A 25650-nucleotide genomic window follows, 5' to 3' on the forward strand; every position below is an offset into this window, starting at 1 on the left:
TTGAAATTTTTTTTAGAAATTCAAATCATGTCAAGATGACAACAATTGTAAAAACTGAGATGAAAAATATACAAATACAAAACATAAATAGTGTAAACTATATCAAATAAAAAATGGGCTAGATAGAGGAAACGAAAAAGTAGATCATTTCATTCAAGAGACAATTAAAATTTGAAAGGTATAATAATATAATAGTTGAATGGATACTATACGACCAATTTAGTAATATCAAGGAAATAAGCAAAAGTGATTTCACTGCAATATATTAAGCGATGCGTTACAACATGATGATTACGGGTACCTAATAAAAAGGTTTCATTAAAATATTTTTATAATTTGCAAAACATAAATGATCTTTTAATATAGGGTACGTAAATCGTAATTTTTCATTCCTTTATAATTTATTTAAGTATTGAATTTTTTTTTATAATAACTTTTATATTTAAATAGGTTGCATTATATCCTATTGAAGGAAATACTTTAAAATATTCGGAATATCTCAAAATAAATATATTATTTTATTGCGAAAATTATGATGAGATATATACAAATGGAAATAATAAATGGTGCAAATCATATAAAATAAACATTAAATTTTAAAAAAAAATTTTGTGGAAATGAACTAGTGAAAATGAAAAAAATTTTGATGATTTAATTAAGAATTATAATTGAAAATAATGACATAATAGTTTGATGGATATCATATAACCAATTTAATAATGTTAAAAAAATAGCTATCATATATTCAGCAATATGGAAATGAAAAGATGGTCCATTACAGCGTTATGAGAATTATGGAAAAGTTGAAAAGGTTAACTTATAAAGAAGTTGCTTTGAAGTGCTTGCATAAATCACAAAATATTAATAATAAATTTTTAAATGAGGTATAGTTATTAGTTATTTTTGTAATTTATTTTAAATATCTTTATTGTGATGACTGAATATTTTTATATTTTAATAGATTAAATCATATTATATAAATGAAAATAATAGAATGCTCGCTTAATATACAGTAAATGAGATATCTCAAAATCTTGATACAAAAAAATATAACATGTTTATTAACCAATTGCGTTGCAACAGGATTAATTTATACTTATACTGACATGCTGGCCTTTTTTCTTTTTTTGCAACAGGCTTGTCTTTCTTTATATAATCTCAACTTCTGAAAAGTAGCTATTTGGATTTTATAACACTGTAATACTTGCACTTTATTTGTTTAACATGAGCAGATACTGCACATTAATTCTATCATATACACTTTTCCATGCCTATCTAAATTTCTGCATTATTCCTATACTTCTATTATTGTATTACCACCAAAGTTATAAACCCATAAATTTATTTTATCTCATCACACCACTAAAATTGATTCACAGCTATATTCTGTCATCTATTAAGCACCTTTAATACAAATTCTTTTTTATGAATATCCCTATTAACTATACTTTGATATATTAGCCTTAATTATTTTCTTCCTGTGTGTTTCTTTTCTTATTCTTCATATTTATCATCTACCATTGACCACTATATAAAATACCTGGAGTCTAATTTAAGAACTTGATTTTTTATTGAATTTTATTCAACCTTTCATTTTCGTTTTTTAAATTGTTTTCATGTAGGACAAGTTTTTTTTCATATTCGTTGAGGTCTTTTTCTTCTTAAGCAGCAGGTTTTCCAGCCAATGCAATAAAGAGGCTTTAAATAAATCTATTTTAAAAAATAAAAAGTTGTTTAATAGTGCCCAACTACTACTCATGGGTACTGTGAAGGTGAATGACCAAAATTAGACTTTTTATACCAGAATTAAGAATTTTTTGCCATGTATAATACCTGGGTCTTAATCATGGGGGGAATTATTTTGGGGTATTTTATGCAGTGGCCAATGGTATATTCACTATACTGTATTTGTTTTCCATAATTTAACTTGTTCACACCTTGCATTCCAAATTTCTTTTTGCTATTGCAATCAGTTCTAGTGTAAATTCTTTCAAAGAGTTTTTCACACTTCATTTTGATTTTCAAGTAAAATTTTTTTATTAATTGTACCTTTAATAATTCATGCCAAATTCTAGCATTAAAAATATAAGTGTGAATTTTGATTTATTATGTTATTTAATTTGTATTTTCAATTTAATAATATTTTCTCCTCTTTAGCTATTTTATCAAAATTTTCTTTAAATTTTTCAAATGTTCTTGAAATTTTTCATTAATTAATATTGTATTTAAAGAACATTCCTAAATGTGTTTCCAGTTTTCATAAGCTCTAAAGCATCTAACACGAATTTTAGTAATTGATAATTTATCTAATTTTATAACTTGTTATGTTGTTATCTTCATTGTTTTAATAATCTTACTTCAAGAAGATTTCAAATGTTAAATTCCAGTTGATTCTTTAATATATTGTGTAAATTCATTTTATGAAATGTAAGAATTTTAAAAAATTAATTCTGCTTTATATTTCATTTAATTCAATTTCTTAATTACACTTCTAGTATTTCACTTATTATTTTACTTTTTCAGAATAAATTATATTCTCATACCATATTTTCAAACAATATACAATATAAATTTTTGCTTATTCTTTCTAATTTTGCTAGTATTCCATCTTTTTTTGATTTCCATTAATTACATTATTATTATGTGTTAAATGTTATATTCATTAACAAATAATAATACTTCACATTAATTTGTAAGAAAAATTGATGCATAATATAATATGACAGCTGCATTAGTAGAAACATATCTGATTTATGATTTATAATAAATAAAATTAAATATTTTATGTAACTAAAATTCACTGCAACTTATGATAGAGAATGGAGACAACCAAGAAATAAAAAAAATTTAAAAAAATGCAAAAAAATCTTTTTTTATTGGTGACAAAGAATTATTATTAATACTTAATTTTTTTTATATAATCAAATAATGAAAAACTTTATTAAGTATTTTTATTTTTAAAGTATTTTTGAAAATCATTTTTCATAAACTAATTTTTGAAAAAATATCATTTTGGATATTATCATATTGGAAAAAGTAATTTTAAGAAAATATCTATTTGGAAATATATTTTGTCAGAAAAATCATTATTAGAAAAAGGTTACATGTGTTAATGAGAATAGTCCATGCATCTACAAATATATCTGATGATTCTTGCAAATGTTAACAACTTGGTTGTGTAGTAGTTTCTAATTTATAAGCATTTATACATTTAAAATATACCATATGACTTCTTCTTTTAATATTTTAAAGATGCAATCACTCTGATTTTAAGTTTTGCACAATATGAAATATGTGATGTGCATATTTTAATTTAAATAACCTTTGTTCATTCATAAATATTACTGTTGTTTAACATGGTGATTTCTTAATATATATTACAAATATTTCTATTTTTCTATAAATATATAAAAAATTATACCCTGGGTCAATTTTAAATTTTAATGTTACGTGAACTGAAAATATTAATTTGCGTGGCCTAACAAGCATAGCATAAAATTTTATTGACTCAGAATTTTTATCCTTTTCAGGTTCTAAGGGTTCTAAGACTGGTCAGTACCGACACTGGCGTTCTTAAAGAAAATCAAACATGATTTCTGAATTTGTTTTTAGGTCAAGATGAACCTCATGTTCAAGAAAGGAACTAATGAGACTTGGTTGAAAACCATGACTAATGAAATAATTCCAGAAATTGTTTCATCTATTGATTTTCACTTCAACATGTTCTTGAAGAATTTATTGTAAATTTTTACTAATTGTGCTACCAAAGTTTTGATTGTCTCTTCCTTACTTCAATCAAAAAAAGAATCTTCCATTTTCAGCAAATTGACCTCTGAAATAATCTCAAGCTTTTCTTCTAAATTTACATTATTAGATAGGCCAACTTTCTCCAACAATATTTTATACCATCTGATTTTTTTGATCAACTTTTTTTGCAAGTTTTACACTAACAATTTTATATTTTTTTTTTAAATATGGATTTTTACACTTAACTCTTGCACTTAATCCATTTGACAAATGTTTTTACTGCTATCATCATTTAAGATCATCTCATTTGTTATTTGGAATAAAAAAAATAACTGGCTTTGTCAACAAAACTTTAAAATTTGTCATTACTCTTCAATATAATTAGTGATAATGGAGGGATAGATCTTGAAGTTCCAGTTTCAATAATTTATTCTTATTATATATTCTCTTAACCAGGTACTTGAAAAAAATATTACCTGACCCTTAAAAAAAATTAGTTTAAAAATTTTAAAGATCATTAAAATTTACTACATTATTTTATAGCTATGGTTCTTTTATCCTGTTGAAAGAGCAAATTTTGCTTGATGTTTGTTTCATAAAATATCATGAACTTAATGTAATTGTTGTTAAGACCATTGATATTTCATCCTTGATTGCTCTTATAAAGTCTTTAAGTTTTCTCATCCTTTCATTCTTTTCCACAACAAAATTTGTATCAATCATTAAGATTTTAGTAGTAAAATATTAAATATGCTTAGTAAAGATTCTAAAATTTATTTTAGGTGGAGAGAAATAGAAATTTTATAATGTTTTATGTAACAGGTAAAATTAACTGAACTGAATTATTGAAAAACTAGATTAAACTCTTATTATTTGATTATTAAAGATGTTAATATTGAGATAAATTCTATTGTAAATAACTGAGATGACTGAGTTATACTTATTTTGGAAATGAAAAGAATAATTGTTAGAGTATTCCTAATTATACAGTTTAATCCCATTACATATAAGTGTGAAATATAAGTTAATGGTTAATAAGAGTTGAATATGGAATTCTTGCTTCTTAGTTGGTATTTAAAAAAAAATAGTTGATGAAATTGTAAACATTTAAAGAGTTTTACCAAAACTTTTTTAAAGTGCATTATTTTAAGAATAAGTAATTATAATTACTATATCCATCTCAAAATCATTTACAAATATATTACAATGATACTTGGATTATACTACTTGGTTATTAATTTACTAATTCTGTCTTTAATTCCTTGTACTGCTGCAATTTTTTTGGTCTATAATAATGCTTCTCTAAGTTTCTTTTTCTTCAAATATATGGGTTGTTAAATTTTCTAACTGGCACTAAACCAATTCATTTCTGATAGCTTACTTCTTTGGATATATACAATGTGGATAAAGATGATGATATCAACAATAATGATGAAATTGATAATAATGATGATTATAATAACAATGACAATAGTAATGATGATATTAATAACAATAATTATAATGATGTAATCCTTTAATTGAGGTATTGTTGTTTTTAAATCTTTTAAAAGCTTTTTCATCCTTGAATACTTCTATATGGATTTTCTATATATTGGCAAATTTTTTGATATAAATCTTTTTAATATCCTTATTGAGCGAAAAAAATTTATAATTTATTAGATATACAGTAAATATATTTTTAGAATTATTTCACAAGGCTATATTCTCTACTTTATCATGCCTTTTTCATGTATTTTTATTATGGAATATAATTATGAAATATATTTTTTTCTTTCCTCACATAATATTTAAAATGTATAATTTTTCATTTTTATCAAAATTATGGTTATTACATAAAAGCTGACATTTTCTGCTAATATTGTCTTCTTCTTTACTATAATAACCTTACTGAGCTCATTATTGCCTAGAATTTTCTGCTTCAATAATTCAGTGTTGCCTTGAATCCAACTAATAGCTATTTCAAAATTATTTAATGAAGTTATTATCTAATATGGGGGCATAAACATAAATGACTCCTTTTCCAACTTCCCTACTAGCATACTGCCAAACCACTGTGGTCTTTCCATTTTCTCATTCCAGTGGTTGTACAAGCTGGTGGTCTTGTTAGGGCTAACAATTTCTAAAATATTTTCTCAGATATATAGTTGGCTGTATGTGAGTATATAGGTAAATCCTCTAAAAAATATATGTATTTTTCCTGATTATAGAGTCAAAATAAAAGCATATATTAAACCAAAATGACAAGTCTTCTTTGAGAGTCCAATCAATTGAGAACCATCATACAGGTATACCTTAAAGGGATGTAATACCACATGGTCAATGAAACTTGGTTATTAGTTTTCATTTGAAATCTTTTTGTGATTACATCTTGTATGTCTTTCTATGAGGATTCTTATATAATTCTAATAAGAAACCTTTCATAGCTTTACCCATATTCCCATGGCCTTAAGAAAAATGTTCTATTATAATAGTTAAATGTTTACTTAAAATTGAAATTCATCTACTGATATATATTGATCATTAATAAATTGTTATCAAACATTTTCAAACCAAAATTTCATTTTAAATGTCCTCTTTTTTGCAGAAAATTTGATGAATATTCTTTAAGTATATCATTCATTGCTATATCATGAAAAATCATCCTTCACACAATTTTCTGAAATTTCATTAAATTCTTGTAACTAGTAAATTGATACTATTAAAGATTTAGAAATGAAAGATACTATAAAATATAAATTGATTCTATTATTCAAGTAAGACATAGAAGATATAGAAATATAATTCTAAATCATCAATATTAAAATAATTAACAATAAAGAACCTTGCCAGGTGAATCAATGTTATTAAATCATTATAAATCTAAAAATTATTATTATAAGATAATTTCTTATTTTAAAAATATTATACTTTTATCAAGTTGATATAATACTAAAGTCATTTGTTGAAACAAGCAATACGAAACTCTAAATCACTCCTAGTGAGTAGTTTCCACCATCATAATCAAGGTGAGTGTTGCTTTCATTTTATTCAAAGCTGAATTTCTAACTAATATTTCTGAAGAATATTCAAATATCTTAGAATTTTGAATAAAATGTGACTAAAATTGCATAACTTCATACAAGGCAGGTAGTTCAGTAAGTAAAACCACATGTTCATGTCTGATTCTCTTTTGAATAATTATGAAACTATATGGTGTGACTATAAGGCAGGAAGAGTAGCAATATAATGCCTAAGTGTCAAAAAATGTGTGTTGTATCTGCATCGTAATAATTAATAGTAACATTTAAATAAAAATTAAGATGGGCAAGCTACAACATGATATGAAATTTATGCCACCTGGCTGACCAAATACTATATTATTAAATTCTAGATTGCATGCCAACCCACTCCACATCTTCTTATCTTTTTCAAACTGAACATTTTTCTCCTCCAACCTAATTTTATTTTCCTAACTAATCCACCAAATGCTATTCTTTTTTTTAATTAGATTATTATTTTTATTATTTTCAAGTGACAGTTTAAAGATAATTCTTTTTTACTTCTGATTTCTTTGATCTGTGAAAATCTCCATGGCATCCCTATTTATTTCATTCATCAAAAATAAAATGAATTTGTATAAATATACATCATAATCATCTAAAGTTTTTGCTCTTCATTTGAAATGAGCTATTCTTTAATGTCTTGTGTTTTTTATAAAAAAAATTATTCTTGGATATAATTTCTATTCTAATAAATCTATTAAATTTTTTATATAAAATAAATTTATTTGAATTATTTTAAGAATGTGAGTATTTGTTTTCAATTATGATTCTACTATATTATATTAGGAACAATATAGTAGTTGGAGAATGTGACAGTTTGAACATTCCCAACATCAATAATCTGAAAAACATAACTATATAATTGTATTGTTTGTTACGTTCTGATAAATGAGAAGGAATTGTTGAATCCTATGCTGGTATATTTATTACTGATTATATATACCTCAGAAATAAAATGTATCATGTAGGTCAAGAGATGTTGTAAGAAATTCAATTCCTTGATTATAAAAAAGGGGATTACAGAACTTTCTTTCAAAGGTTTATCAATATTATATTCTATATTTTGTATGCTTTTAAATTACAATAATAAGATTTATTATAAAATTTCATTAATAGATTATTCAGTAATAGTAATATGTATGAATGTGACTTAGTGTACCAAAATAAATATATCTTCTTGGATGTATTAATACTCTATATTAGTTGATATGTATTGTTAATTGAAGTTTACTATTATAATTATAATTATTTAAATTACATGGTGCTTGTGTCAACTTTTCCCTTAAATTTTCAAATACCTTTTGCTGTGAATCTGTCCATTTGTATAATACATCTTTCTTGAGTAACTGATATATCAGATTAATAATTTGGGCAAATTCTTTAATAAAGTGTCAATAGTATGAAAATAGAATATATTTTTCCCTTTATGTTTGGCTCACACATAAGTTATAGGTAACAGTAACAATTGATTCAATCAGTGTGTGAACATCATCTTCCTCAGCATAATTTTTTCATGATATAAATTACATGAACATATATACTAGAGCTAAAAGCAATTCCCTAAAACCATTCTTCCCAGTATGGTAGAATTTAAAACTCAAACTTTTCTAGTTCAATTTCTAGATCATATGACTACCCATCTGCTTTGCTGAATAATTAAAAATCTAAAAAAGATTATCTTTAGTAAATCTATCAACACTATTATACTTTTTATTATCTTAATCCGCAAAACTCTTAATTTTATCATCCAATTTGAAGTTTAGTAATAATTTTATTTATACAAACAAAATATTTCAATTCTTGTTACACAATATAAAATAAAAATTTTTTTTATTTATGATCTAAATGGAGTAGAAATCCTAATCTAATCCTATTTTAGTCAAGCAGATCCAAGTTTTATTTCTCATTATTTTCTATCATTAATTCACTCATTGAAGTAATTCTGTTTCTACAAACTACTTTGCAGCTTGAATTATTATAACCTTTTATAATTATTTTTATGAATCGATAATTCATTTCATATTTCTATTAAATACTCGATTTTCGAATTGAGTTAAGCAAAATGAGGTAGATATTACTCATTATTATGACTAAACATATAGTCCAAAGTAGTGCATTCTAAGAACTAAGTTGTTTATTGGTAATAAAAAATAATATTGATTCAGGAAAATATATTAAATACTAAATTCCGGATTAAGTTGAGCAAAATGAGGCAGACAAACATATAGTCCAAAGTAGTGCATTCTAAGAACTAAATTGTTCATTGATAAAAAATAATATTGATTCACGAAATTATAATAAAGCGAGATAATTTCTCCATAATGAGTATTGTTAGAAAAATTCCTATATTACTAAGTAATTAGAAAAAATAGATGTAAATACAATTTTGTTTAAGGGAAAATTTATAGATATTTATAAGATTAATAGGCTCTTTTAATTGGAGTGAAATGTTGGCTGTGTAAAAACTAGCCCCAAAGAAAAAAAAAAGTCTGGCTTATTATCATGCGGATTTGTTTGTTGAACTAAAAAATAAATAAGCCAAGCCATATCTTATATATCGTATCAAAATATAAAATTTTGGTATGCTTTTACGAAAAAAATTTAATTGATATGAAGGAGAAAAATAAAAGAAATTACATTCTGTATGTTATCATTATCATAAATTAATTTATAGGACATATTATTATTATTTGTAAATATGAATAATTTAAATAAATTGGCTTATATAATTTAGTTTCAGCGCAAATGGCGCAATGTTTGCTGCTAAGCTTTATTCAAATACATCACATGCTAAACTTGTTCTGTCAAGCAAATTATGTGGCTGAAGCATTGATAAGAGAAACCTGGCTGTAATTAATAATTTGTAGAAGTTAAATGAGATCACGTGGTTATTTCTATGAAGCTAAATTTCAAAAGAAATATCTAAAGAATTGTTCAGTCAATCGTTTATTTCACTGATTATATATTGTTAAAATAAAATGAATACCATTAAAAATAACAAACTATTCAATTAGCTAAATTCTTTACTGCATTTTTACTTTATTTATAAAAAAGTGTTAAAAAGTTCCATGTGACCAAGCCTAAAATTGAAAAAAGAAAACCTAATTTGCCGCAGCACGTCAGCTCGATTACTTTGGTATCGTCCACAAACTTCTGACCGAATCTAAAGGACAAAAGAAAATATTGAACCATTTTTTAAAATTTTTATCTTTTGAAAAAATTTGATTAGTAACAATTATTACTAAAAAATCTCATACCTTCCAATATCCACAAGCTCCTTTCCGAGCCCAAAAGACAAAAAAATATATAATGCTAAAGAAAAAAGAAAGAAAATTAATAATATTCAGTAATCAAGAAAAAAAGAGAATGGGAAAAAGATTATATGACTACCTACCAGAATCCGAAGCATCTAATTTTTAAGATTCCAAATTTCTCTATCACATGTTTTTCAGCAAAAAATAATTATGTAAATACTATTGGCGGTGGGTGGTCATAGGTTTACTTTAAGATTGATATGAAATGCAAATTTCAATTTTATTGAAGATCGAAGATTGTAACATTTTATATAAAATAAAAATAATTCCAAAAAATAAGAAGAAAAACTAGCTCCCTAACCTGCTAATTTATGATAGTTGGCGAGCTCAACGCTAACGATAACATTTTTTTTACCTAGATCAGTTTCAACTTCATTAAAAATTGTAACAATTTAAAGAATACAGTGTTATGTCGATTTTTCAATATTTCAATGAACAGTCCCACCACAGAACCTCATCACGTTCTTATAGAGAAGGATGCATATCATTTATATACCTTGAAACGCGATATATTCGCATTTTATGTACTGTAAGCCGACTTCCGGCAATAATATATTTATTAAATCCTGATATGAATAATGTCACGTTTAATTACGTAATATCATTAACATTGAATATTTTTTGCCGTGTATGTAAATGTAACACCATGTCAGTTTGCTTGTGAAGCAAACACAACGGCAAGATCCGAACTTGAGGTACTGAGACAGATTAACGCTAAGCTTGAGCTTGAAGTATGGAGAGAACACACTTCTTTGCAAGAAGAAAAGAATACCGAGCTTAGAAAAAAGCTTGACCTTGAGGTTGAGAATTTCGATCTCAAATATGAGGTTGCGAAGCTCAGCAAGGAACTCGGGAACAGAATCGAGGAGTTGTGAGAAGAGTAGGGTGAATACTCATGCCGAGAACGCTGCACTCAAGTCTAAAGTCGAGGATGTCGTATCCAGACTCGTGAAAGTGGAGCAGGACTCTTCAGCTGAACAGCCACAGAACGAACGAAATCAGAAAGTGGCATCAGCTGATGATGTACCCGACTCCGTAATAAACACAGCTGAGCGTAGCGAGAACCAGTCCAACAACGCAAGTTCTGTTGACTCGAAAAACTGATACTATTGACTTAGATGCAATCTCAGCAATTGACTGAGTTACTGTACAGTATGTGATGAAGCACTTATCGCAGAAGAGTTACATTGGAAATAAATCAAGAAGAAATATTATGCTGGCATCACTAATGGAAGAAACTTTGCATTTCAGGAGAAGGCCTTGTGCTATAAAAATAAAATTGGTGAAAATAAGGCAAAAGGCTTAATATACGATGAAGTCGTGAAGCAACTGAACATCCTTCGCAAGAAAAGATCTCAAGACACGTGGACGCCACTCTAGGATATATCAAGAGATAGTTTAAAAAAACTCAGAGAGCTGAGAAGATCTGTAAATTGTTCGAAAGGGTGGGAATAAACAAAGTCGGTCATGTAGTACGAATGAAATATCAAAGTTTACTAACGATGAAATCCAAAGATTTTAGATCACTTCATCGAAATGCATAATATGGATTTCACTGACAATCCCGACTCGAATCACCCGATCAACGCTCGATCAATCTTGGTACGGGAGTATAGGATAAAACCGGAATTGTCTTTAAACGGTAATGATAACAGGTTTCGAGCGTAATACAATATATTGTGTGATCTAATCGCGGATGAAATTGAAGAAGCCGCGTGCGTTATTCGTCATGTTTTTCCCGAAAGTTCTGGTATATCCCCTGATTTTCATTTTGCGGATCATGACCTTTGTGCAGTAATCGAAAATGGATATATTTACGATGAAATAGGGGATAACTACTTATATATCGGTTTTCGTGAAATCGCAATCACCTCGATTTTGTAGATTTATTTCAGCCCATGCGTCTCGGTAAGATCAATTGCAAATCAGGGGCATAAAACGTGTGACTATCCGATTTCCTATAAATACCTGCCAGTTTACCCACCTTTCGATCAGCACCCAGTCTATATCTTAGTGTGATATCGCGGGGTGAGCCAGGGTCTTTGAAACGAACTGCACCACGAACGAGAAGATAGAATGTCAATATATTTCTTCAGAGAGTAATACTGCTAAGGATATAATAGATAGATACATAATGTTATCTTCGATAGAGACAGCGTATAGATGTTTATGTGGCCTACATACCCTTATAGAAATTTACCCTCTGTATCATGTCGCTTTCTCTGACTCGACATGTGTATCATTATTAACAAAAAAGTGCCTAAGGCCAAGCATTTACGAAAAAAGTTTCATTGCTTAAACATGTTGTGAGTATGAGGAGGGGAATATTAGAATACGTTAACTATTGTATCTTTAGGTATAAGTTTTTTCCTCCGAGAGATAGACATGATATTATTTCCACAGGTCTATATTTCGAATCAGAATTTTCCTTCCAACAGTATTAGCGTTGATAAATAAGTTTGCAACCAAAATACAGTATATAAAGGACCATAGATCCGCTTCACAAATAAATATCAAAAGTCAATAAATCGGTGTAAAGTCTAAAGACAATAAAATATTGTAAAGCTCAGCGAATCACTACTTTTTATCATAACAATATGTACGAACGAGATATTTTTTGATTTTACTTTTCATTTCCGTCGTTGCATTCCGTGAGATGCTATCCCGAGCAAATAAATTATTTTAACAATAATTTTTTACCTATAAATCTATAATACTTCTTTTCATCTTTTACAAGAGATTTGTAATTATTAATAATTTATTATAAATATACATTTTCTCTTTATTACAATTCAGGACTAAGTAAAGCGTTTTTAAAATTTATAAATAGTAGTAAATAAGTAATTTAATAATAAAATAATACGATTTAATTCGGAAATTTTTGTGACAATTTAATATAAACATATTTATGTTATTATTAATTTTTGTTTATGCTATTAAAGGTGTAATATCCACGTCTGCATTTTGGCAAAAATATGGAAAAAGCTTTTTTTTTGAGTCAATTACTACGATGTCACCAGATCTTAGCAGATTATAAGCCGGTAATTTTTTTTAAAAATAGGTTCTTATAGATATGAAATTTTCTTTTTTTTTAAAGACACCTTTTTACTGATTCATATAGGACCCCGAGTAATATATAAATAGGTCATAGGAAATTGGAAAAATTTTACTATTAGCTCTGCGCATTTTTTCAGGGCCGGAATTATGATAATGTTGGTCGGTTACTAAAATAAGTAATAAAAATCTGACCAACATTATTAAAAATTATCTAAAAAAGGAAAGATTTTCATGGTTATTTTGGCTTTTTCTACGCATTTTTTCCTATGACCTATTTCAGTATTGTTCGGGGTCCTATTCATATAAACCAAAATTTTTTATGAAAATTTAAAATTTTTATTTTCGGTTTTGTCAAACTGCAGAAAAATTGGCTTTTTTATTTTTTTCAGTTTTTTTTTCAACCAAAAAATTCAAAAAAAATTGATTTTAATTATTTTTCTTTCGTTTTTTTTTAAATCTATTTTTCTTTGATTTTTTTTAAAAAATATTTTATTTTTCAATTTTATTTTTATATTGATTTTTATTATTCATATTTTTATTTACCTTTTTTATTGTATATATTTATTTATAACCAACACTTTATATATCTAATTTACCAAAATATAGATCAAAGCAACGCAACAGGTTATAGCTATTTTATTAATGAGTTGTATTAGTGAAAGATATTTTTGATCTGAAGGTATTATTGAATTTCCCGATCTGTAAGAATTGAAAAAAATATATATATTAGGCAAAAAATGAAAAATCCCGTTATACTTAAAACTTATAAGCATTAAAAATTATAGTATAACCAACCATTGTAAATGAAATAAAGGTGTTTTAGAATATTTAGACTTTAATACTGATTATAGTTACATAAATAAAGCGTATAAAAATGACAAAAGTATTTATCACTAATTTCTTTTCGAAGCTTTAAATTCCTCAAAATACGATATTTAACATCTCATGGAGTTTGTATATTCTAGCGGAAATATTATAAAGAATCAAGTATATAAAACAATATATTAATAGAATATTAAAATTGAAAAGTTTGAAAGATAATACTCACTTGAAAAATATTGGCTTGTAAATTACCAATTATGTGATTTTTACACACGTTCAGCAGTTTAAATTAATAATTTTTATGATAATTAAAAAATTTATATCTCATTACAATATGATTTTGTAAAATTTAGAGAATATAATAGATTTAACAGTTGAAAACATATTATTTATAACGATATTTTATTTAATCTTACCTATTATGGAGAATTTAAATAAAAAGCCGTAATTTGCCAAAATTGAATAAATTTAATTGCCGATCAGATTTTGTGTTTCCTTTGTGTATTTTAACTAATCCTTTTTTTATAATTTTGTTGCCGATCTTGAAATCGTTGCAACATAAATACATAAATAACGTTTCACAACTACTTTTTTCTTTTTTCTTTTTCTTTTTAGTGATTTTTACATACGAATTAAAAACATATTTTTTGTTTAATAAATTATTTATTAAAATGGATGAAATTAAACTAAGTGATGATGTAATTGAACAAATAAAAGATTTTGAGTATGGGAAATTGACTGAAGAACAAGAATCGTTAACTGATAAACTAATAACAGACAAAGAATTAAAAGAACGTTATAAAAATTATGGTTTATGTAAAAAATGTAAGCAGCCTAATACTTACAACTATTATTGTCGATCATGTAATTCACAATATTTTAAACAAAATTTCAACAATTGGACAAGTGGAAATCATGACGTTGATGAATTTATTCAAAAAGTACAATTAAAAGCTAGACATGCGGTTTATACCATAGAGTGGATTGAATATGATAAATTTGAAGATGTTGAATATTTAGCAAAAGGGGGATTTGGAACTACTTTTAAAGCAGTTTGGAAAGATGGATGCATTGAAGATTGGGATGAAAATAATCAACTTATAATAAGAGGTGAAACAAAAAAAGTCGCTTTAAAGTGCTTACATAATTCACAAGATATTACGGCAGATTTTTTAAAAGAAGTAAGATATTTTTTTATATATTTTAGTATTATCAGATAAATGTTAAATTAACTATAATTTTTTTTTAAGGTTGAATCGAATGTTACAGTATATAATACTGGATGTATAGTTCGTTGTTTTGGTATTACCAAAGATCCAAAAACAAATAATTTTATGATAGTAATGGAATTAAAAAATGGTGGTTTAAGACAACATTTAAATAATAACTTCATTTCGTTGAATTGGGATCACAAGTTGTATAGTTTATTTGATATTGCAATTGGTCTTCAAGATATTCATGATAAAGGATTAATTCATCAGGATTTTCATTGTGGGAATATATTAAGCAATTTTGATCAAGGAACTTTTATTACTGATTTAGGATTATGTCAACCAGCAAATGTCAAATCCTCTCAAAATAGTAATAAAAAAATATATGGGGTATTACCTTATGTAGCTCCAGAAGTTTTAAGAGGAAAAGAATATACTCAAGCAAGTGATATTTATGGATATGGAATTATTGCATATGAAATTTGTACAGGTTTCCCCCCTTATTATGATATAGCTCATGATGAATTCTTAACAATGAAAATTTGTAATGGGTTAAGACCAAAGTCTAATTACAGAATTCCTCAATTAATTTTTGACATTATTAATCAATGTTGGGATGCAGACCCTTTAAAACGACCTAATGCAAGTGAATTGCGGGAGTTAATATTTAGATTGGTTCGTGATATTCATCTTAAGAAAGTGGATTCTGTAATTTATGGGCAAGTTAAAGAAGCAGATGAAATTAATAAAAAATTATCATTTTCATCACCTTTAATATCTACTGGTACTATATCATATACGACAAATCCTCAAGCAGTTTATACAAGTAGACTTTTGGATTTTAAAAATCTTCCAGAACCAAAAAATGCTGATAATAATGATGATTTACTTGGAATAGAATATTCAGGTAAACATATATAACATGCTATAATATTTTATATTTTTTGCAATGCTGACAATTAATATTTATAGATTCCTTAAAAATGGATTTTACTAAACTTAATATTAAGTCTGAAAGTAATTAATTTTGCGTGTGATTTTTTTATCTATTAAGTTTTAATTAAACTAATTTTTTATTATAGATGAAAATAATTAAGCTCAGATTACGTAAAATTAAAGTATATATTTATTATTTATTCTTATTATGTAATTATTTATTTTATTTATATATATTTTGTAATTGGAGATTGAAGGAATTATTTATGATTCAAATTTAACAAATTTATATAAATTTCCTAATTTAACAGTACAGTCTTCTAGATTGGAGTCACAAAAGTCCATAATTTGAAACCCAGCCCAGTCTAATCCAGATTCCAACCAGAATTTCTTATTAACTATGATATAATTATGGTAACCTTTAAAAAAAATTTATTTGTACTTTCACATTTATTTAGTATTAAAAAATTTTTGGTAAGAAACTTCATATTTATTTATAAAAAAAAAAATATCTATATTTATCTATTAAAAGCTTTCGTATTTACCTTTACCTATTAAAAAAAAAATTTTTTTTGTACTTTAATTACTATTTGTTAGTATTTATTAAAAAAAAATCATCAATGAATTTATGACATGAATAGTATTTTGTAATCTTTCTTTCCACAGACTAGACTGGCTTCTAACGAACTAAAATTTAATTTAATTTTCAAAGTTTAGAAGGTCATCATAATCTTGTCTTTTTATTAAAGTTTCAAGGCATTGATTTCAGCTTATAATAAAATTTACTCATAATTGTAGCTAGTAAAAAAAAAACATTTGATTTCATGGCACAAAGACAAGATTTTAATAATTTAAAATTTTGGTAAAATTTATTTGTAAAAAAAAATTTTAACAAGACACGTTAAAAATTAACGTAAATTCTTCCAAATGTAAAATACTATTTTAATTATCAATTAGACGTAATTTTTTATACACATTCAGCTATAAAAGGCGATTAGTAGATTAAATATTTATGTGATAATTGAGAAATTTATATTTTATTACAATAAGATTTTGTAAAATTTAGAGAAGGATTGAATATGATATATTTGAAAAATTACCAGTTGAAAATGTTTCATATTATATGATTTCCACCAACCATGATATGCAAAATATTACTAAAGTGCTTATATTCTTCAGTTAAATCATTATTTATAATAATATTTTAATTCTTTCATTTATTATTAACAATTTTGTTTTTTTTTTTGTTAAATTTTTAATGGTCGAAATCATATCTGAATAAATCTACAATTTATAGAAAATATTATATCTCATAACGTTTAATTTAGTTTTTTATTTTCGCATTATGGTGTAGTTAGCCGAAAACGGAGCTGAATTCCTGATTGCCGATCATCCGGACCCGGTTTAATCGCAGAAAATCTCCTGGAATTCCACGACGATCTACGCCTGAGCCAGGTCCAGATCACGTTGCGGCTAGTTATTTTTCAGCTAACTACACCATTATGAAAAAATCCACAAACAATTAAAATAAATTACATAACACTTACTATATTTAGTTAAACATTTTATTATTTCACTACTTATTTCATCATTTAACCTTAACTATTATAACTATTATGGAGAATTTGCAATTGAATAAATTTAATTGGCGATCAGATTTTTGTGTTTCCTTTGTGTATTTTAACTAGTCTTTTTTTTCATAATTTTGTTGCCGATCTTGAAATCATTCAACATAAAATAACGTTTCACCACTATTTTCATTCTTTTTTTCTTTTTCTTATTATTTTGAGTAATTTACATATGAATTAAAACATATTTTTTGTTTAATAAATTATTTTTAAAATGGACGAAATTAAATTAAGTGATGATGTAATTGAACAAATAAAATATTTTAATCCTTTTCATTTGACTGAAGAACAAGAATCGTTAATTGATAAACTAATAACAGACGAAGATTTAAAAGAACGTTATGAAGAAAATGGTTTATGTAAAAAATGTAACCAGATTAGGATAAATACGGATTTTTGCAATTATTGTGTACTTCAACCAAATTTCAAAAATTGGACAAGTGGAAATCATATCGTTGACGAATTTATTCAAAAAGCACAATTAAAAGCTAAAGATAAATACCATATCATAGAGTGGATTGAATATGATAAATTTGAAGATGTTGAATATTTAGCAAAGGGGGGATTTGGAACTACTTTTAAAGCAGTTTGGAAAGATGGTTATATTGATAAGTGGGGTTATAAAAATGATCAATGGAAACGAGGTGGTAAAACAAATGTCGCTTTAAAGTGTTTACATAATTCACAAGATATTGCAGCGGATTTTTTAAAAGAAGTAAGATATTTTTTTATATATTTTAGTATTATTAAATAAATGTTAAAATAATTATGATTTTCTTTTAAGGTTGAATCAAACATTTTAGTATATAATATTTTCATAGTTCGTTGTTTTGGCATTACCAAAGATCCAAAAACAAATAATTTTATGATGGTAATGGAATTAAAAAATGGTAGTTTAAGACAACATTTAAATAACAACTTCACTTTACTGAATTGGTATCAAAAGTTAGGTAGTTTATACACTATTGCAATGGGTCTTCAAGATATTCATAATAATGGATTTATTCATCATGATTTTCATTCTGGAAATATATTAAGCAATTTTGGTGGAGATGCTTATATTACTGATTTAGGATTATGTCAACCAGCAAATGTTAAATCCTCTCAAAATAGTAAAAAAGAAATATATGGAGTATTACCTTATGTAGCTCCTGAAGTTTTAAAAGGAAAAGAATATACTCAAGCAAGTGATATTTATGGATATGGAATTATTGCATATGAAATTTGTACAGGTTTCCCTCCTTATTATGATATAGCTCATGATGAATTCTTAGCAATGAAAATTTGTAATGGATTGAGACCAAAGTCTAATTATAGAATTCCTCAATTAATTTTTGACATTATTAATCAATGTTGGGATGCTGACCCTTTAAAACGACCTAATGCAATTAATCTATTTGGGTTAATTGGTGGTTTATGGTCTGATAAAAAAGATGTGAATTCTGTAATTTCTGGACAAGCTAAAGAAGCAGATGATATTAATAAGAATTTATCATTTTCATCACTTTTAATATCTAGTGATAATAGTATACCATATACGACACATCCTCAAGCAGTTTATACAAGTAAACTTTTAGATTTTAAAAATCTTCCAGTACCAAAAAATGCTGATAATAATGAAATAGAATATTCAGGTAAACATATATAACATGATATAATAATTTAAATTTATTTTATAATGCTAACAATTAATATCTATAGATTCCTTAAAAATGGATTTTGCTAAACTTAATATTAATTCTAAAGGTAATTAATTTTGCGTGTGATTTTTTTGATCCATTAAATTTTAATTAAACTATTTTTATTATAGATAAAAATAATTAAGCTCATATTACGTAAAATTAAAGTATACATTTATTCTTATTATGTAATTATGTATTATTTATGATTTAAATTTTAGCAAATCTATATAAATTTCTTAACTTAACGGTCTTATAGATCAAAAGTCCATTATTTGAAACCCGGCCCAGTCCCAACTAGAATTTTTTATTAACTGTGATATAATTATTGTGACCTTTAAGAAAAAAAAAGTATTTGTTAAAGAAAAAAATCTTCACATTTATTTAGTTTTATTATAAAAAATCTAAGAAACTTCATATTTATTTATTTGTATATTTATATTTATATTTATATTTATTTATATCTTTATATCTTTATATTTATTTGTATCTCTATATTTATTATATTTATTATTTATTAAAAGTTTCGTATTTACTTATAAAAAATGTGTTAAAAAGTTATTCATATGGTTAAAAATTATTAATGAATTTATTATGAGATTTTCACTTTTGTAATCTTTTTCTCTACAGGCCGACTCCTAACGAACTAAAATTTTTGAAGTTTAAAAGGTCATCATAATCTCGTTTTTTTCAAGTTTAAAGCAAAAATTTTATTGATTTCAGTTTATAATAAAAAATTTATTCATAATTGTAGCTAAGTAAAAGAAAAATAAGTTATTTTTTAAAGATTCAATTTCATGTTTCACGGCAAAAAATAATATTATAATAATTTAAATGTAAAAAAAAAAATTTTACGAGACATTAAAAATTGATATTAATTTTGTAAAAATTCTAAATGATGTACTAATTCTTCAATTCGACAAAAGTTATCAATACTTGAATAAAAAAAATCATAATTTGAACAATTAGATAAATGCTATAAAACATTTTGACTAAAAAAAATGAAGAAAATAAAATCTAGTATTTAGCTTTAGGATATTTTGGTTTGTCTTCATTATCTTCAGAATCCATTTTTCCTTTTTCCAAATTTACCGAATTTGTTGAATTTGCCGAATTTTCCAAATTTTCCAAGTTTTCCATATTCATATTATCATAACGTACTCTATATATTTTCCAGGTCTTTCTGACTTTTCCATGTTTTCCATGTTTTCCTTATTTTTTTGGTTTATCCTTGTGCTCACTCCTTTTATAAATAACACCATTTTCAGTGGCGAGAAAAGCTAAAATTAGAAAGCATCATTTTTATGAGATATTAAGAAAAAAGTAAAAAGAGTATATGAAAAGGCAAGGCATTCTTAAAAAGCAACTAATCCTTCCTGATGTGCCACACACTTATATAAAAATTTCGTTGACATAATAATGTTTACTGTAGAAAGCCTAATCATGTTAATCATGTTGCCATGTCACGTAATCCTAATGAAAGACCAACTGCTGAAGAACTAAATGAAAATTTTTATAGATGGTACTGTAAATGACTTCAATCAAATGAAAGTTCTGTACAAGGTAAAGAATAGATTTATTTTATAAATTGTTAGATTAATTAATTTTAATTATTTTTAAAAACTTTTACAGAAATTGAACCTATTATTGAAAATTATCCATCATCATGTTATACATATAGAAAAATTGTTTTTTCTGCAAAATTAAATGAATCAATCAAGAAGAATTAAGCTCGAAAATTATTATAGATAACAATGAAGAGGATAATTTAATAATGTTAAGTTAAAGTTTAGGTAACTACTTTTCTTGATTTACTAATTTGCACAAATTAATTTTTAATTTTAAAATATTCTAGAAAATTTCAATATTTCCAGTTTAAAAATAGGTAAATTTATTTAAGGTTTTTAAGGATATACGGTAAACTTAATGTTGTAATTAATTAATTGATGGATACAAGTACTGTAGGTTATTTGATAGAATCGTCTCAGGTTTTTATTCTTGTCTTAAAACTACAAGAGTTCATATTATGAATTATTTCTATGAATTATAAATGCTTATTAGGTTTTGAGCATCACACTAAAATTGTTATTGCTCTAATTATTCCAACCTTTTAAAATGATTACGTTCAAAATCTTTTTTGAGGTTCATGTGGTACAAAATTACATAAGATCAAAAACGTAAATCACGTAAATCTTTTTCCCTATTTTTCATTTACAATAAGTAACATATAGTATATATCTCTTTCAGAATTATAAATTTTCCTATTACGTAAATCTCAATTGAAAATTTTTCAAAAATCACAAAACAAATAGTCATTACATTGCTGAAAAAGATATATAATAAGAATGAAATACTGTATATATATCACGAAAAAACGAAAAAAAAATTGATATACATAACTGAATAAAATGTTAATTACAAAAGAATTTGATTTTTAGATATTTACATATTCTCTTTCTTGTTTGTTCATTTTTATAAAGGATTGCAAAGATTACAGGCTAGTACACACAACTTCTTGATCATTTTTCAGGAGTTAATATAAGCAGATCACTGCTTAAGAAAAAATTTCCTATTGTCCTCCTGTTTGATGTGTCATTGTCAGCTTTTTCACGTGATAAATAAATAAATTTAATAAATTATATAATATTTATAATATGTGGCTTACCACCATAATAAAGTATATTTTTATTCCTCCATTCATTTATAATTATTGTTACATCTACATAAATTTACGTCGGCTACATTAACCCCGAAAAAAAGTCCTGCTATAAAAGGACCCCTATTTTTTTTTCTCTCCATATTAAAGATGTCAATGATTGTCTCATTTTGATTTTTACGAACTAAAAGATGATCCCAATTCTTTATATTCTTGTATTTTGGTAAATAAATTATGGTGTAATAGGAGTAAATATATTATGGAAAATCCTTATAAGACTCTTTATTATAGTAAAGCTTCTAATCAATCTTTATCATTTAATAAACTTTGTAACACAATAGTCTATTTATTACCAACATCTTCAAAACAATTATTAATTGAGAATGAAGTTGTTTCAATTCCAACTCCTTTTTTAAACAACAAGCCATTATTCAATTACATTAGTTTTTCTTCACAAATTTCAACAGACTTTATCGATAAGATGGGAGATGCATTGAGTAAGAATGATCATAAATATCAGGAAAAATATAAATTATTGGGACAAGAATATTACAAATTATTTATCACCAATTGTAAGAATATAACAGTATTTAATTGGACAACGGCATTACCTTTATATCAATACCCTGCTGGAGCATCAACTTTTTTTCTCAGCTCCATACCTTAAGGATTGATCAGAAAATTATTTGAAATGGCAAAAATTTGTCAAAATATAGAGGATTTAGAAATACAAGATTGTGATAAAGCTATTCCAGGCTTAATCAAATTTATTGATAATTAAAAGAATTTACGATCATTAGCCTTTCGTTATTGCAGTGAAACAAAAATTTTACAATTAAGTGAAGCAATAGAAAGAAAAGCTGGTACATTAATAAAACTTATTATAGCACAAGTCTTACTTTCACCGAAATTTTTTTCATCGTTAACAAATTTAGTTTACCTAAAGTTTATTAGCAGTTATTATAATAATAATAAGCAAGAATTACAAAGGTATTTATCAATTGCTTTTTTTTCAAAACTTCTGTACCTCAAAACAGAATATTTACCACGTCACGAAGTTTGTATGTTAATTGAAAATTCTCATGGAAATATTAAAAATATTAGTATGAAGAATGATCATAACTTTGAATATACTACTATAAGATTATATAAAGCCATTGCTATAAATTGTCCAAAGATTGAAAGTTTGAGTATTAATATTTAATTTAAAAATTTAGGTGGTATAAAAGAAATTTTTTTAAATTGTATGAGATTAAATAAATTATACCTATATATAATTGATATAGAAGATGAAGATAATCGTGATGAAATATTAAATATTATAGCGGATTATTCTCCAAAAACTTTTAAAGTATTTTCATTTAATGAAGATTTTATAATTTCAGTTGATGGATTACAAATTTTTTTTTTGAAAAATGGAGAGGTAGAACCCCAATTAAATTTGTTACACCTTTTATAAATATCGTTATTTTATTAAAGAACATATTAAGTTTGTGGAGAAATATTTTGATGAAGGAGTTGTTAATGTATAACTCAAACATTTATACACATAATTGTGACAAGAAATTGCTTAATTTGGAAATTCAATTCATGATTTAATTTTTATAGTCCTTTAATGTTATTGATTTTAATAATTTGTTACTATAACTCAAATACAAAATATAAAATATATAATAATATAAAACCATAGGCATATTTCTCTAATGAACAAGTGAAATGAACATATTTAAATTCTTACATAATCAGATTTTTTTTTTACAGGTTCACTTCATTATTATTTTCTATTTTAATACGGTCTGTAAGAGAAGTTTTTGAACTACTAGAACTAATTTTAATGGATTTTCCTATTATAAATTAAATAAATAAATAAATAAATAAAATATAAATGGAAATTTAGCCTAATTAATATTTACCACTATTTCCATTAGAATTAATATTTATTTCTTCAATTTTTTGTTCGTTAGATCTACTAGTAGTAAATTTTGTTTTAATTGTTGGAATGTAAAATACATAAAGATGAATTAAATCTTTTAACTTTAAATACCTAATCTATGTCAAATTCTAGTTCTCTCGAAATGTAATCTATAGAAAAGAAATTTAGTATTCATCTAAAACTTAATATCTAATATTACATTTATTTATCTATTACCTTTTGAAGAATAAATAGATGAAATAGATGAACATTCAGATATATAAGGGCTTAATGATCTACTTGTATAAATAGCCTTTGGATGAGGTACTTCACTAAACTCGGGTCCAAGTTTCTTTGAACTAATTAACTCTTCTCTTTTTATCTCAGCTTGGTCAAATTGTTCAATATTTTTGCCTAATAAATACCAACTAACCAAAGTATCATGAATATCTTTTATGCAAGGTCTTTCTTTAGGATCAGGATTCCAACAATTTTTCATTAAATTAGCAAAACATTCGGGTGTATCTTCTGTAATTTCAGGTCGTTTTCCGTCAAGAATTTTAAGAATTAAATTGACATCATGCTCAACATTAGCAAAAGGTTTACAACCTGCTGTAAGTTCCCACATAATCATACCCATACTATAAACATCTGATTCTTTAGAAAATGAAGATCCTTTAAATATTTCTGGTGCAATATAAGGTATTACTCCATATATTTCATTATTTGAAGTGTTATTTGCAGGTTGTGCTAATCCTAAGTCTGCAATTATCCATTTATTGTTATTATAATTATTATTATTCGGCTCACATAATATGTTTCCACTATGAAAATCTCGATGTGTGTAATCTGCATGATGAATAATTTCAAGTCTAAAATAAGAAAATAATTAATAAAATAGAAATTATATAAATAAATGTAATAAATAAAATATACAGTGTAAATACCCTTCCGAAATTTTCCATAAAGTATCTAATTTTTTGTTCCACGTAATTTTTGTAAAATTTTTTTGTATCCAATTATGTAAATCTCCTCTTGATGCATATTGCATAACTAATATATAATTGTCAAATTTAGGATCTCTTGTAAAACCATAAATTTTAATAATATTGCGATTAAATTTACGACAACATTGACTTGATTCCAACTATAAATTTCAATATAAAGGATTAAAATTATATTCTTTTTTATGAATACTTAAAAATAATATAAATATTGTAATATACTTACCTCATTTAAAAAGTATTTGCTAATACCTTGAGAATTTATAAATTTTTTTAAAATGACAGTTTCATTATTATATCTCATTCTCGATTTTGAAATACCATCATTATCCATTATTGGGCCATCTAGCCAAGTTGATAGATATATAATACCAAATCCTCCTCTTGCTATTTCTTTTACATTTGTAAATTGAGAATATGGTATCCATTCCATTAATATTTCTGCTTTATCGCTCGAATGATAGAATCTTTCATAAATAGAGTGAAATGATTCATACGGTATGAAATAATTGTCAATATACAATATCCAATCAGTATACTCAGTTAAGTTCAATTGATTGTAGATTACACGTCTTGAATTAGCAAGAACATCATCTAAATAACTGTTTCCACTGTTATCAAAAATAATAAAAGATACTCT

At 25.2% G+C, this 25650-nt stretch overlaps 3 protein-coding genes across 3 annotated transcripts; all 3 read left to right on the forward strand.

Annotated features, from left to right (window-relative positions):
* Positions 1–14655: 14655 nt before the first annotated feature.
* On the forward strand, positions 14656–16765 carry OCT59_005793 (uncharacterized protein; the record flags this gene model as incomplete). The annotated part of the gene is made up of 5 exons (XM_066140837.1): positions 14656–14809; positions 14927–15165; positions 15235–15475; positions 15818–16102; positions 16443–16765. 5 exons carry the CDS (start codon positions 14656–14658, stop codon positions 16481–16483), a joined length of 960 nt encoding a protein of 319 aa, XP_065997684.1. The 3' UTR covers positions 16484–16765.
* A 1208-nt stretch (positions 16766–17973) lies between these two features.
* On the forward strand, positions 17974–19583 carry OCT59_005794 (uncharacterized protein; the record flags this gene model as incomplete). The annotated part of the gene is made up of 4 exons (XM_025311020.1): positions 17974–18474; positions 18544–19393; positions 19461–19505; positions 19570–19583. The coding sequence occupies 4 exons, from the start codon at positions 17974–17976 to the stop codon at positions 19581–19583; spliced, it is 1410 nt and encodes a 469-aa protein (XP_025175954.1).
* Positions 19584–22353: 2770 nt separating this feature from the next.
* On the forward strand, positions 22354–22761 carry OCT59_005795 (uncharacterized protein; the record flags this gene model as incomplete). The annotated part of the gene is made up of 1 exon (XM_066140838.1): positions 22354–22761. One exon carries the CDS (start codon positions 22354–22356, stop codon positions 22759–22761), a length of 408 nt encoding a protein of 135 aa, XP_065997685.1.
* Positions 22762–25650: the final 2889 nt, after the last annotated feature.

The sequence above is a fragment of the Rhizophagus irregularis genome, chromosome 14, assembly GCF_026210795.1.
Source record: "Rhizophagus irregularis chromosome 14, complete sequence".
Taxonomy (NCBI): Eukaryota; Fungi; Glomeromycota; class Glomeromycetes; order Glomerales; family Glomeraceae; genus Rhizophagus; species Rhizophagus irregularis.